The sequence below is a fragment of the Rhinatrema bivittatum genome, chromosome 7, assembly GCF_901001135.1.
Source record: "Rhinatrema bivittatum chromosome 7, aRhiBiv1.1, whole genome shotgun sequence".
Classification (NCBI taxonomy): Eukaryota; Metazoa; Chordata; class Amphibia; order Gymnophiona; family Rhinatrematidae; genus Rhinatrema; species Rhinatrema bivittatum.
The window spans coordinates 70,678,963-70,693,334 of NC_042621.1; the positions used below are offsets into that span (position 1 = coordinate 70,678,963).

General features: G+C 40.9%; 1 protein-coding gene across 2 annotated transcripts in view; it reads right to left on the reverse strand.

Annotated features, from left to right (window-relative positions):
- The window catches only part of ZNF423 (zinc finger protein 423), a 706,298-nt gene that overhangs the window by 582,354 nt on the left and 109,572 nt on the right, over positions 1-14,372 (reverse strand). For both annotated transcript variants that reach the window (XM_029608490.1, XM_029608489.1), the window contains exon 2: positions 7,163-7,222. In XM_029608490.1, coding sequence (XP_029464350.1) covers positions 7,163-7,222 — 60 coding nt within the window. The remainder of the gene's footprint in view (positions 1-7,162; positions 7,223-14,372) is intronic.

Below are 14,372 nucleotides of genomic sequence, written 5' to 3' on the forward strand. Positions count from 1 at the left end.
AGGGCTCTCAGGGTCATTTTTCATAAGCCCCAAATTAAGGAATTACAATAATCTAGCAGAGCAATTTTGGAATTTACCATTCTCAAATCAGAATCGTCAAGAAAAGGCTTCAAATTTTGCAGCAGATGAAGTCTGAAAAAGGAACATTCAAAGCTCAAGGAGATACAAAGTTTGGGTACTTGTGTTCCCACGGAGCACCACCATAACTCGTAAAAATCGATCTTAAAATACACAGAGCACATGCACTCGCTTAGAGAAACTATAAATGTCCGGTTAATATTTGCATAAATTGCTGTCAATGCTATCCATGTGTTTCACTTAAAAAGGTTTCATATGAACCAATTTACCAAGATATACAGAAACAAGGTCACTTTTTTTTTTTTATTGCCATAAATCTGTGTAATGTCAAAGTTTGGTGGTTATACCAAAGTAACAAAATTTAAGGATCTGGATTTAAAAAACAACCATTTTATTAACGATTGCCGTACTACAATCAAAACTAGCTCCTAGGACAGGAAGTGATGCAGAAGGTGGGTATCTTGATAGGAGGGGGGAGTGCAAAGATCCATACAGGAAAGCGGCCGAGTTTTTCATTTTCACAGGCTGAAAGAGAGCAAAGAGTTTAGGGAAGTTCTTCCACTGGGAACTGGAGTGCTAAGGTCTATACAGAACGGGTCTCTAGAATAGGCAGGAAGGAAGAGAGTCACTTGCAGATTAAGCTCTGAGTTATCAGAATCACAAGGACTTTGGCTCTCTGGGTGACTTCCAGCTTGGGCACCGGTTCCATGTAGCCCTGGTTTACTCGTAAACACGAGTTGGGAGCAGTGATTCTTGTCCATTGGAGACAAACATTTTCTTCAATGCCCTCGGGCAGGGAAACAATGTACTTCAAGACCTGGTTTCTTTCAAATAAAACACCATACAAATGCCTGATTTCCTCAAGGACTTTTCCTTTTATTTATTTATCATATTTAATGCTGAATTATCTCATATTCTAAGTGGCTCACAGTAAAAACATTCATATAATCAGAAACAATAAAAACATAAAACGAACAATGGTACTACTTCCTCTCATTAACTCTATCTGCCAAAACAGAGTCCAAATAATCTGACGTCATCGATTACACAAGGCGAATTATTTATTTATTTAAAAACTTTTCTATACCGTCATTAAGTTAGGGACCATCATAACGGTTTACAATTAGGCACAAATAATAATCTTAGAAACTATAATAAAATCTATCATTAAACAGGTGCCAAGATTTTACGGTAACATAGCTCGTTTATAATTACTCATAATTGGAAGTTGTATCATAATATATCATGTTCATTCTTTATTATAACAGGTTTTAAAATTCTACAATCAAGAGCAAACATGTTTAAAAATAAAAGAGTATATATACCCGTGCTTGAGTGTTCTGCAGGTCGCTTTCTAATTCTCTGTGTTCTACTCTCCTTTCTCTTTGTTGTATGCCTGTTTAAATAGCCATGTTTTTAACTGCTTTCTGAAGGTTTTGATGTCTCTTTGCAAGCGGATCTCGACGGGCATGGAGTTCCATAGCATAGGGCCTGCTAAGGAGAGCGCTCTTTCCCTTACTTGGGTTAGTTTGGCTGTTTTGATTGAGGGGATGGACAGTAAAGCTTTATTAGCTGATCTCAGATTTCTGTTGGGGATGTGTACATGTAGGGCTGTATTCAGCCAATCGGCATTTTCATTATGTATTAGCTTATGTATTGTACACAGGGTTTTATACTGTATTCTTTGCTCAATTAAAAGTATTGGCAAAGAAAAAATATTATTTAAGAGATTTCCTGAAAGTTTTAACACGCTGCTCTAAGTGGGGCACCTCTGGCAACTGATTACAGCAAACAGCCTCTCCCTGGATTCAGCCAATCTTACAGAACGGACAGTTAGGACATCCAAAAGGCAGTGCCCAGCAGAGCAAGCAGGCCGGGACTGCCTGTAGATTTTTAAGTTTACTAATGCGTAAAGATTCTTCACTGTTAAGAGCTTTATGAATCAAAGTTAGGATTTTAAACCTCACTTTTTACCTATAGACAGATGGCACGTACTAAGTTACATTCAGTCAAAAGTTGGTTGGCATTTATCACTACCATTAAATCCTTTTTCACCTGTACCTCCGTGACAGCAGAAAAACTGCTGTTCACAATCTCAGTCTCTTGTGACAGGTCAGATTCAAGACGAGGAGAAGAATTGTCTCAATACCTACACAGCACCATCTTCATTTATTTCCAATCCAATCTGTTAGATAGTTTCCAGGCCACCCATTAACCACTTTAGGTCACCCTCCCATTCCCAAAACAGTGCGAGTACTGGCAGCTCAGAAATGCTGGCTCCAAGCAGGAAATCACTCCAAGATCCTAAGTCCTGGCTATCTCGATACTCGAAAGAGCCTGATCTACAAGTGACTGGTTTCTTTCCTCTCCGTGCTAGAAGCCGTCTCTATGGAATCTGTCACTCCAATTCCCAGTGGAAGAACCTATCTATCGTTTTATCTCTTTCTAACTGTGAAAACTTGCTCTCCCCTCCCATCCTTATTGCCTCACCTGGCAGAAATTGCCTACTGCACAGCCAATGGGGCAGACCAGATTGCACCATTTCCTTCTTTTCTAGGAGCCAGCCTTGACTTTCGTTAAGGCAAAAGATTTTAGAGCAACGCCTCTTATTAGTTATAAATGTTAACGGTTTTAAAAACATCCTTCACTGCATGCCACGCAGCATGCTGTCCTAGGGAAGGCTGTCTCACTATAGAAGAGAATCACACACGGAGCGCTGGGTGGCAGGTAATATCATGTAAGCCCTTTATTTTAAACATCTTGCCTTTCTTTATTTATTTTCGATTTTTACATATGCCGACCCTACCAAGGCAATTTACAGTACGGCTGGCAAGACATAGCTATTCATACAGTATATAAGATAATCACTGGCGGGAACGGTATTTTTAAAAAATGGAAGCTCTAAGATTCATCATCAGGAAATATGAAAAAGGTTTGCTTTTCAATATGGACTTGAATAGCAGCGGTGAAGGTACTGGGTGTTGGGTGGGAATTTGTTCCAGAAAGCGGGGATGAGCAGGAAGAAGTTCAATAGCACGCAGTAGCTCGTTTGGTTTGCAGAAGCCTTTGGCAAAGTTGGTGGTATTTTCCCATAGAACACAAAATAAATTAACACAGTAGATGACAGCAGAAAATACCAATTGGCCCAGTTATTTCTGTCCTCACGGCAAGGATATATCCCCAGCTGCAAGTCATAGAAGCTTGATCATAGGATATTTCTTCTTATCCAAATCTGGTTTTGTTGTATTTATTGGTTCTCTACCATCCTGGGAAGATGAGCATATAACCTCCCATACTTAATCCAACGACCCACCCCAAGCTTTGCAAAAATCTAAAACATCTACCAAAACCAGCAAGGCTGCTGCCTGAAAATCCAGATTCCTAGGTCCTCATGGACTTACTGGACAGTACTCAACCACTACCAACAAGCCAGCTGGTTTCTTGTAGTTTCTTGGAGTTATAGCCTGCTGGTACCAACCCAGCTTTACCATGACCTGCAGTATTGCCAGGTCATGCATCCTTTCAGTACCAATCGGGCCCACGTAGCCTACTCAATTCTACTTCTCAGCTCAAACTCCCAATCACTTTCTGACCTTCCCCTCACCTCTCTCCCACTAGGGATTTTCTCTGTTTATTCCATGCTTTCTTCCACTGTGTTAACATTTTTGTCTCCACCTCCTCTGCTGAAGTTCATTCCTTTTATTTACGCAATGAACTCTTGTAGCATGAAAATTGCTAAACCAAAATTTACCAAGCATGGTCTAGAAGAATTTTCCAATGAATAGGAGGAATGTTAGCTTTACAGCTCTTGAGTCCTAGATCCACAAGGTCTTTAAAATGAATCAAGTACTCATGCCAAACTTTGCTATAATAGAGTTGAATATGTTATAGACTGGAAATCAAAGTTCAAGCAGTAAACTACACACCCATTGATCCCAGATATGACCAACGGTGGGATTATAAATTGAGCTTCTGATGGGCAGTTGACAACACCACCCCTCCCCCCCCCTCACCCCGGACTTGAAGACTGGGCCTTTTTTAATTGACAAGTAGCATAATCTGAACTCTCCATTGCCTTCCACCTCCCTCTAGCACTCACAGTATCTCCCAGCTAGCTAATGCTTTCAGGCACCACATGACTCTCAAACAGGCACACAACTTGCCAGGCGTTTTGGACGCACTATGATAACTCCCCATGCAATGATAGGATTAGCGTGTCCAAAATGCGCTCACCAAACCAGTGCTAGCTAATTTTTCATTTATTTTTATTTTATCTTATAGAGTTTTATACACCGTCATTCGGTTTCGCCATCACAACGATTTACAAAGTTTTGATGTTTAACAGAGTGTTCAAAAATTCTTAGGCTTGTTAACATAGTTATCTTAGTCGTTATAAACATAGTTTGGTTGTTAAATTGTACAGGTTAAGTTACGTGTAAATGCCATGTAGATGAGGTTCTTAGCTTTTATCCCCTATGCAAAAAAATGACCGCTCACCCACAATGGATTCCTAGTGCATCCTTTAGCGCAGCACCTCATTAACATATTGAAGCGTGTGCTCAGGAAAGGTGGATGGGTGCATTAGGAAAACAGACGCTCAATATGAGCGCCTGTTTTCTATGTGCTCGGCTGCAATGAGTTTACGCCACACAGGCGCTGCAAGTGACTGAGGAAAGTAGGAGAAGATGGACTGGCTGGGAGGGAAGGAGTAAATGTTGGCTGGGAAGAGGGAACAGACTGGCTGGTTAGTGGACAACTAGCTAGCAGCCTCGGGGAAGACAGATTATCTGGGAGGGGCAGAGTGACTGAGAATGGTTGGCAGACTATTTAGAGGAACGGGGGCGAGCAGGCAGGTTCTAATAAACCAGAAATGGCATGGGCCTCTTTAGATTCAGGGTTGTTGTAACTGATATGACTAAACCACAATGGTTACAGCAAATTCTAGCTTGTGGGATTCCTATACATACCAGATCTGCATTTAAATTTACATTTTATAAGTACCTAAGTTCAGAAGCCCCAGTTATAAATGCCCTAGTTAGATTACCATCCCCTAGTGATCGCATTCATAACCTAAGCAATTGTAATAGACATTCAAAAATACAGTAATGATATATAGACCAGTATAAATCATACCATTATTTTTATTAACGCCTCCCAGCCTTGGACACACAATCTGCTGCTAAAACTTGCTTTGCTATTGCTGAAAATTTCAGAGGTCATTTTTTTCACCTTCCTCTGGTTTGCCATCTCTCAGGATTTTAGTTTATGTATAGCAGTAGGCTAAAAACTGGGCACGTTAGTTTTCACAAAAAATAGGCATCTAAGCGAATGCAACCAGAAAATGTATTAATTTATAACAGAATAAGATGGTCATATTCTTGAGGTTTAATCAACTTGACTGTCCGAGGGCTCAAGTTTCAGAGTCTTTTCCATGCCTCTCTTTTACATTCGCAATTTAGCACAGTTATTTAATACAAAAAAAGCTTAGCCAACTAAAAATAAATGTGGATTCCTCAAGCTTGTTAGCTCAAGATATGAGGAGCGTGGGACCAAATGAAAACAACAGATTAAAAACAAAACTGGCAAACATAAGAAGGGTTGCGGAAAGCAGTTTTAGAAACGTTTGGGGCAAGAATTTCAAATAAAAGGAAATAGCATATTTTAGACTGCACATTTTTAAGAAAGAAAACCATGCAACATCAAGGAGTAGAAGAAAAGAAATATCAGTAGGCTAAGTCTTGTGTTAGTCCATAGTACTGCTTAACAAGGATAGGCACAGGGGAGATAAGTTTCAAAGGAATTACACATGTAAATGTGGCTTACTACTGTAGCAATTTTCAAAACTCATTTACCTGCATTAAGCGCACTTACACACATAAAACCTATTGGCAATTCAACAGCATACATTTAGCAATTTTCGAAAGCCCACTTGCATGCATAAAGTGCATTTACATGTGAAAAACCCAGTTTTAAGCATGTAAATGCTTTTGAAAATAGATAATTACTCGGGCTAAGGCAGAAAACAAAAGTACAAGATCATCTGACTTCTTAAAAGACTGAAGGTTGCATTCAAGGGTTACCATAATCAAGACTACTTTATAAAAAAAAAAATACACCAATTGTTAAAGTAGTAGAAATGCAGCTGGAGGGGAAAAGACCCAGAAGACGACCTCTAGAGATGTGATTCAATATTGTTGACCAGGATATTGATGTCCCTGGTGCAAGCAAGAGAACTGTGCCCGCCCAGGTAGTATAGGGCACGATGGTTAGGACTGTAGATACCAAATGTGCGGGAAACACACGTAGAAGACGGCAATGGCCAATCTTGGAGACGTTTCTAGTGGTTTGGGCTTATTAAAAAAAAAATAGATCTGTTTGCTAGTTCTTTCACCTAAGTACAGACAATATGTAATGACTTTCAAAATAAATGGTGTCTTCAATTATACATTTCTAGGCACAGTATCACTGGTACTCAAATACTGAAATACTATGTTCAGATAAACTAGGTAGCACCAGGGCCTAGGCCAGAGAATCACTGCACTGCTAAGGTCAGTAGGGAAATGTCCAATTTCAAGATTTTTATGAGGTATGGGGTATCCCGTTGTGTTCCCATGAGCCATCTCGCCCACAGAAGCATTGAGTTTACTTTACTATATAGTAAACTTGTATATAGGCTCTTTATAAAAAAAAAAAAAAAAAATGAAAAATGCTTGCGAGTCCCCAGTTCCACGGTGCTTTAAGAGTACTACAAATCAGTTTTTATGTAATTAGGCTGCAATGAATGTGCACCATTGTCCATTGCAGGCAGCTTCAAAGCTACTACATTGTCAAAAAGCAGAACCCTTTCCTCCATGCCCACGAGGAGAAGGAATGGCTCTCGGGAGGATCTGGAGTATATTAGTCTTTGTAGGTAATAGAGTTTATTGACCATATGGAACAGATATAAAAATTGCATTGCAGCAGGTAGTTTTGGATTTGATATTAAAAAAAAAAGTGAATCACACACACACACACAATTCCTGCAGCAAACCCGGTGGCTTTCTGGCAGTCTAAGCAATGAAAAAAAAAAAACTGAAAATGTTACCTGACTGAGCCAATGACGAGTCCCAGGTCAAGGTGAATTCTGATGACTCGCCCTCTTCGACTGAAAGAGAAAAAAAAAAAAAAAAGCATTTTGATTTTTTTGTAAATGCCACACAAAAGGCTATGAAAAATAATAATTTGCCTACTGGTGAATAAAGCAATAATTGATTTTTTACATATTTTTTTCCCCCCAAAAAAGGCGAGAAGAGTAAAAAGAGAGAAACAAGCGGCCTTGTGATTAGAAGAATAAATGGAGAGCCAGGAGACCTAGACTGAAATCTAGCTTCAGCCACTGACCCTCATTGTGACCTTGAGAAAGTAACATTCAGTGCTTCATGTGCGCAGTTAGATTGTACTTGTATATAATGTGTTGTAAACTACTCTGGATAAGAACATAAGAAGTTCCTATACTGGGTCAAACATCAAGCCCAGCATCCTGTTTCCAACAGTGACCAATCTGGGTTACAAGTACCTGGCAAGTACCCAAACATTAAGTAGATCCCATGCTACTAATGCCAGTGGCTATTCCCTAAGTCAACTTGATTAATAGCAGTTTATGGACTTCTCCCTCCAGGAACTTACCCAATCCTTTTTTAAACCCAGAAACACTAACTGCCCTAACAACATCCTTCGTCAATGAACTCCAGAGCTTAATTGTGTGTTGACTGAAAAATAATTTTCTCTGATTTGTTTTAAATGTGCTATTTGCTAACTTCATGGAGTACCCTCTAGTCCTCCTATAAACATGACAAAGAAAATCCAGCATATATTAGTAAAGTCATAGCTTACTAATCTTATGATTCTTTGAAGATATAAAGTAAGCTTGTGGATAAGGGCAAGCAAGTCAGTTCAGTGCATCTGGATTTTCAGAAGGCATCTGATAAAGTCCTTAAGGAAATTAAAATGTCATGAAAATTGGTTAAAAATAGGAAACAAATGTAGGACAATATTTCCAATGAAGAGAGGTAATTATAGTAAAGTGCCTCAGGGATCTATATGGGAACCAGTGTTAGCTAACTTATTCACTGAGGGGGTAAATTTTGTAAAATTGCATGAAAGTTAGTCAGTAAATATGCACATAAAAGTTATAACAATCTTCAAAGCAGACTTACGCATATAAATCCTTTTTTTTTTTTTTTTTATTATTCCGCGAAAACTACCACTCATTTCTTCTCTGTATATAAAAGAGGCAGTCCTTTGCAGGTGCTGCCAGTTGTTTGTGCCGGAGATGTCTGTGCATGCGTGGGTTACACATAGGATGCACTACTTAAGAAGCGGTGCAGGATAACTGGGATTTGCATGTGCTCTTTGTGGACCACACACACACATGCAGACACAACCATCACTGGCATAAAACACAACTGACATCAACTGCGGAAAAACCGCCCCTCCCAGCTCACCAGTTCCCACCAACCCAGGAGCAAGCAGATGGCTTGAGTCAGGCACCGCTCTCCTGCCACTGAAGTCATCATCTTGACCTAAGGTAAGGTGGGGATTTCCGGAAGGGGGAGGGATTTTCTACTGTCATCTTTTGACGGGCTTTGTCATTAATGATTTTATAAGCTTTTGTCATATCTCTTCTGTCATTTCTTCTCCAAGCTGTCCAGCCTTTCTTCAGAAGGAAGTCCTTATCATTTCGGTTGCCCTTCTCGCTACTTTGTCAGGTTCTCCCATATCTTTTTGAGATGGGGCAGCTAGAATTGTACACAGTACTCTAGGTCTCATCATACCTTGGGTTCATACAGAGGCGGTATGCTAGCCTCAGTTTTATTTTCTATTCCTTTACAAATAATTCCTAACATTTTATTTGCTTTTTTTTGACCACTGCTGCATACTGTACCAAGGATTTCAATGTACTGTCCATAGTGACTCCAAGGTCCTTTTCCCAAGTGGTATCTTCTAACATAGAACTCAGCATTATGTATATATAATTAGGATTCTTTTTCCCTGTTTATGTATTCATTTATTTTTTTTATTTACATTCCACCTTTCAGAACTCTTCAAAACGGATTGCATGCAGGTGCCGTATTGTGTTTTTCTCTGTCCCCAGAGGCTGGGGAGGGTGGAGCGACCTGCCCAAAGTCATAAGGAGCAGCAGTGGGATGTGAATTCTGGGGTCCTATTTGCACCACTTTTCACTTGTCCAAATTAAATTTCGTTTGTCACGTAGATCTGCTCATATCGGGGCAGATTTTAAAAGCCCTACGCGCTCAGGGTGGTTACGCTCGCCAAGCCTATTTTTTGCATAGGCCCGGGGAGGCACGTGTGTCCCGGGACTTGAAAAAAAATGGGCGGGGTGTTCCAGGACGGGGGCGTGGCCAGAGGCCTCCGTAGGGCTGCGCGCACGCATGTTATAAAATCGGGCGTAGATATTAAAATGTGCCCCATTTTAATTAATTTTGTCATCTCCAAGTTTGATCATCTCAACCTTTCCTTTCTTTTCCAGATCATTAGAGGATCGTTAAAGAATAGAGTCGTGCTTTGCCCATAGAAGTGGCCCTTTAGAAACTGTGCAACCGATATACACGCACTTTTGTCAAACTATTTCCATTGCAAACAGAACATACAAAAACAAATCAAGAATACAACTATGAACACCCGAAGAAGCCTTAAAAGAGTTGAGTATCCATAAAAGCTGCCATTAACCGATACTTATCAGCCCAAAGAAATAACGTTGAGAGACATGCATGTACTTTTATGCAAACGTGTGAGAGGCATCCCAGGGGATAGAGTCTGGGCACAGTTTGTTTTATTTTAAAAAGTAGGAGTGTAAATTCTCTTGGCAAAACTGCATGCACCAACTAGCAGGTTTATATTTTTTCAGTCACCACGCAATGGACCTGTGGAATTTGTTGCTAGGGGATTTGGGCAAGGCTAGTTTCAAGGCTGCGTGGCTAGTTGGCTAGTTTCAAGGATGTGATCAAGGATGAATTTAAAAAAAAAGAAAAGAAAGATTTGCACAAATATCTGGAGGATAGGTACATTAGCCAGGCAGACTCTTGCATCTCAAGAGTGAGAAAAACCAAAATCAATCTCTCCACAAATATTTACCGGCTCTTTCCAGGTGACCTGAATTGGCCACTGTCAGAATCAGGATGGGAGGCTCAAAAGACCATTGGTTTGATTGGAGAACAGCACTTTTTATCTTCTTAATAGTTCAGAAATATACAACACTGGAGACCTGTCACAAAGGCATCTTAACAACTTGATGACCACAAAGCTTTTTCAGACATTACATGGCAGATAAAAGCAGGAATCCAAAATAGTGCACCTTCTAACCTTTAGTGTAGAAGACAACTGATAGGTGAGATGTTTTACATACAATTCACAAACAATAAGCCCAGCTTCCAAAAACCGGAAGTACGCATACACAACAATGAGAAAAGGTTTTTGGATCAATTTTTTCAATTTTAACACGCCATATATGTAAAAAAAAATTTTTAAGATCAATTTTTTGTTTGTAGGACCGCTACCGAAGGGATCTGTATAGCATGTGTTTTGAAATTTTCTGCCCATTCTCATAATGTGGTTCAAATAATTAAATCTCATTGGCATGTCTTAACATTACATCGAGTTTTTGATGCCTTGCCCGAATTCGCGTTTTCCCGAGCTCAGAACATCAGGGACATTGTAGTTAAATCTGCATTTGATTCCTCCCCACCGATTCCAAAGGGAGGTCATCAAGCGTGTGGGAAATGTGATTTCTGTAGTCAAACGCTTACGGGCCAACAATGGACATCTCCCACTTTAAAAACCACTATCAAATTAACAGCTACAACTTCGTGTGAGTCCGAAGGTGTGATATATGTTCTACAATGTCCTTGTGACCTTGTATATGTGGGTCGAACAAAAAGAAAAATAAGAACAAGGCTCATAGAACATCGTAGCTGTATCAAGAATTCTAAGATTACAGCCCCTGTGGTACAACATTGTATGACAGCTAAACATGATTTTGCAGATCTGAAATGGTCCATCATTGAGCAACTACATTTGGGCACAAGGGGGGGGCGATATACAACAGCGTCTTAATCAACGGGAACAATATTGGATTTTTACTCTGCAGACAGTAGATCCAGGGGGATTGAACGAGAAAATTAATTGGTACACTCTAACATAGTTTAAAGAATATCAGTGTTTCATCACACAGGATCAGATGGTGGATTTAAGATGAAGTTTTATCATGGAGAAGTAGAAAGATAAAACAGACGACCTGACAGAGGACTTTTACTTTGTTAGAAAATATAACTTGAACGACCTGATAGTAAACTTAACTGCTTAGCAGCTCCCCCCCTCCTCTCTCTTCTACCTATCCCTGCCCAGCATGCCCTACCTCCTTTCCCCTAACTCCTACAGGATGAAGAGAGCATCAGTAGCATCGCTCTAGGCCCAGCGGGAGGGGGAAGATAAAGTTATTGTCCCATCGGGTCCTGAAGAGAAGGAGTTGGCAATGTCTCGCTCTGATCTAAGTGAAAGAGGAAATGGCCCAAGAAGATCGTAATACGTAGTATACGACCTGTTAGAGGACTTTTCATTCACCCGCAAGATTGATTGACATTCTAGTGACGTCATCTCCGCAGGAAATGTATATATACCCTGGCAGTTCGCCATTTTAAATTATGCGGGTCCGAGGACAGACCGCCAAAGAACGTTTGAGATTCAGTAACGCCAGTTTTGCCGTTTCGGGAATGATTTTCAGCAGCCTCATTTGAAGGATTATTAAGATTGGACCCCTGAAGCAGGACCCTGGGTGGTCCGAAACGTCACGTCAGGACTTCATCTTTATTCTCGGCTTGAAGCTAAGTACTGCAAATTGGGACTTCATCTTTATTCTCGGCTTGAAGCTAAGTACTGCAAATTTTTGCAAATGATTGTTTTTTGAGACGAAAGCTCTTGTGACTGTGTTTGCATTTATTAGTTCATTCTCCCGTGGCAATAGAATTTTTGAAAAATTTTGATATTAATAATAAAGTAAAGTGACCTCTCCTATGCTGGGTCTGATTGCTATACAGATCCCTTCGGTAGCGGTCCTACAAACAAAAAATTGATCTTAAAAAAATTTTTTGACATATATGGCGTGTTAAAATTGAAAAAATTGATCCAAAAACCTTTTCCTACATACAATTCAGCCAGCACTTGGGAAGAAAATGTAAAAGGCATTTCTGTCACTCAAAACTTCAGCCTGGCCAGTCTGCTGCTCTGATGAAAGTGTGTGCCAAGTGCCAATAAAGCCAACCAAGTCTCTCCCAGTACATTATACACCACCTATCAAAGCACCGGATATTCTGGAAATGTAATGCCATGTCAAATACAGAAAATGAGCACGTTAAGAGGACAGATATCCAGTTTGCTCTAGTATATTCAGCAGTACAATTATTCAAGAAGGAGATTAGCGTTTTAAATTATACATATCACACAGAGGTCTATCCACTACAGTGTGTTTCAGCTAATGCCCACCCACTAATGCAGCTTTACTACCCCCTAATGCGACAGTGCTAAAAATATCAGCACCGCGTAAAAAAAAAGTCACCAATACGTAAATGTCTTGGTTATGCACCCATCACCATATTATTTGCTGAGGCGCCTTTGGAAATATTATTAACTGCTAGCACACCGACTGGGCTGGCACACTAGCAGGTACCTTGGGGGGGGGGGGGGAGGGAGGGGACAGGACAGTGCCCCGGGCTTCTCCCTACCGCCTTCAGCACCCGAGTGCCGGATTAGCCCACCATCCCAAGTATCAGAGTCCATCTGCCCCCCTTCTGCAGGACGCTCCCCCACTTCCACCGCTGGCAGCAGCTCCACCAGGACCTCTCCTCTCCTTCTCAGCCCGACAGCCACTCAAGAAACAGAGACTCAGACTGAAGAATAGATTCAGGGGCATGAGCCCCCCCCCCCCCCCTGGTTAGGAGGGAAGCTAAGAGCCGACTTAAATCATGGCCACCAAAAATGCTACCTTGGAACTTTTAGGGCCGGCTGTAATAGATATCAAGCAATCTCCGTCTAGTAATTTGGCCTCATAAAAACATTGATCGCTGCAGCATTAGAACCTAAAGGAGTTTACCCAAGAATCATGTTTGGACAAAATAGGAAAAAAAAAAAAAAAAGTTCATTACAAGACATAAATGCAGTATTGATTAAAGATAAAATGTGTTTGTCAGAAAAAGCTAACACGGAGCAAACCCTTAAGCTTAGAAAAATGTAAGGGCAGTAGTAGTGCTGCATACACAGACACGCAGAGGGTCCCGGATTTGATTTCCGACCTCGGGGTCTTCCGCAACCCCCCCCGGGTCGGCTTGAGCTGACAATGCTATGGGGACAGCATTCACGGCTCCTGTGAGGGAGGGAAGTCAATCGTTGTGCAAAACAACTTAGTTACCGGATTTAAGGCCCTGAAAGGAGCCCCTGTTCAGATGGCCCGGTGGCTGAAAACTGCCCCTGCCATGACTGGGAGAAAGATGTAAAGCAGGGAAAAACGTTCCTAGTTGCAGATGAAGGCTCCTGGTGCCAGATCCCAACGCTGACGCCAAATGAGCTGGAAGCCTAAAGATCAAAAAGACAGAACGACTAAATGGTCAGTTCTGTAAATGGGGAAAGGTCAACAGTGGCAATTCCCAGCAAATCTGGGGACTGGGGACCAGTGCTGTTTAACATATTCATTAATGACCTGGAAAAGAAGCAACCGGCGAGGTGGATCAAGATCTGCAGGTGACACTAGATTTTCCAGGTTATTACAACAGCAGTGGAATGTACTTCTGCGAGACCAGGAGAGTGAACATCTGAGTGGCAAACGAAATGTAAACTTGTGAAAGGTACAAAGAGGTGCACGTAAGGGAAAAATAATCCCCAACTGCAATTCCACAACGCTGGGACCCATATCAGGAATCGCTACCCAGGAGAAGGAGCTCGGGAGTCCTTGTGGCCAATCCATTGAATCTTTCAGCTCACTGTGTGGCAGTGGTTAAAAAAAAAAAGGAAACAGAATGTTCGAAATCAATTTGCAAGGAATGAAGAATAAAAGAGAATATCATGACGCCTCTACACCAATCTAGAGTGCAAACTGTGCGCAGGTCTGGTCACCCCATTTAAAAAAAAAAAAGGCAGAACTAGAAAACGTACAGAAAAGAGCATCAAAAACGATAAAGGGGATGGAACGGCTTGTTTATGAAAAAAAAAAAAGCTAAACAGGTTAGGGTTCTTTAGCTTGGAAAAGA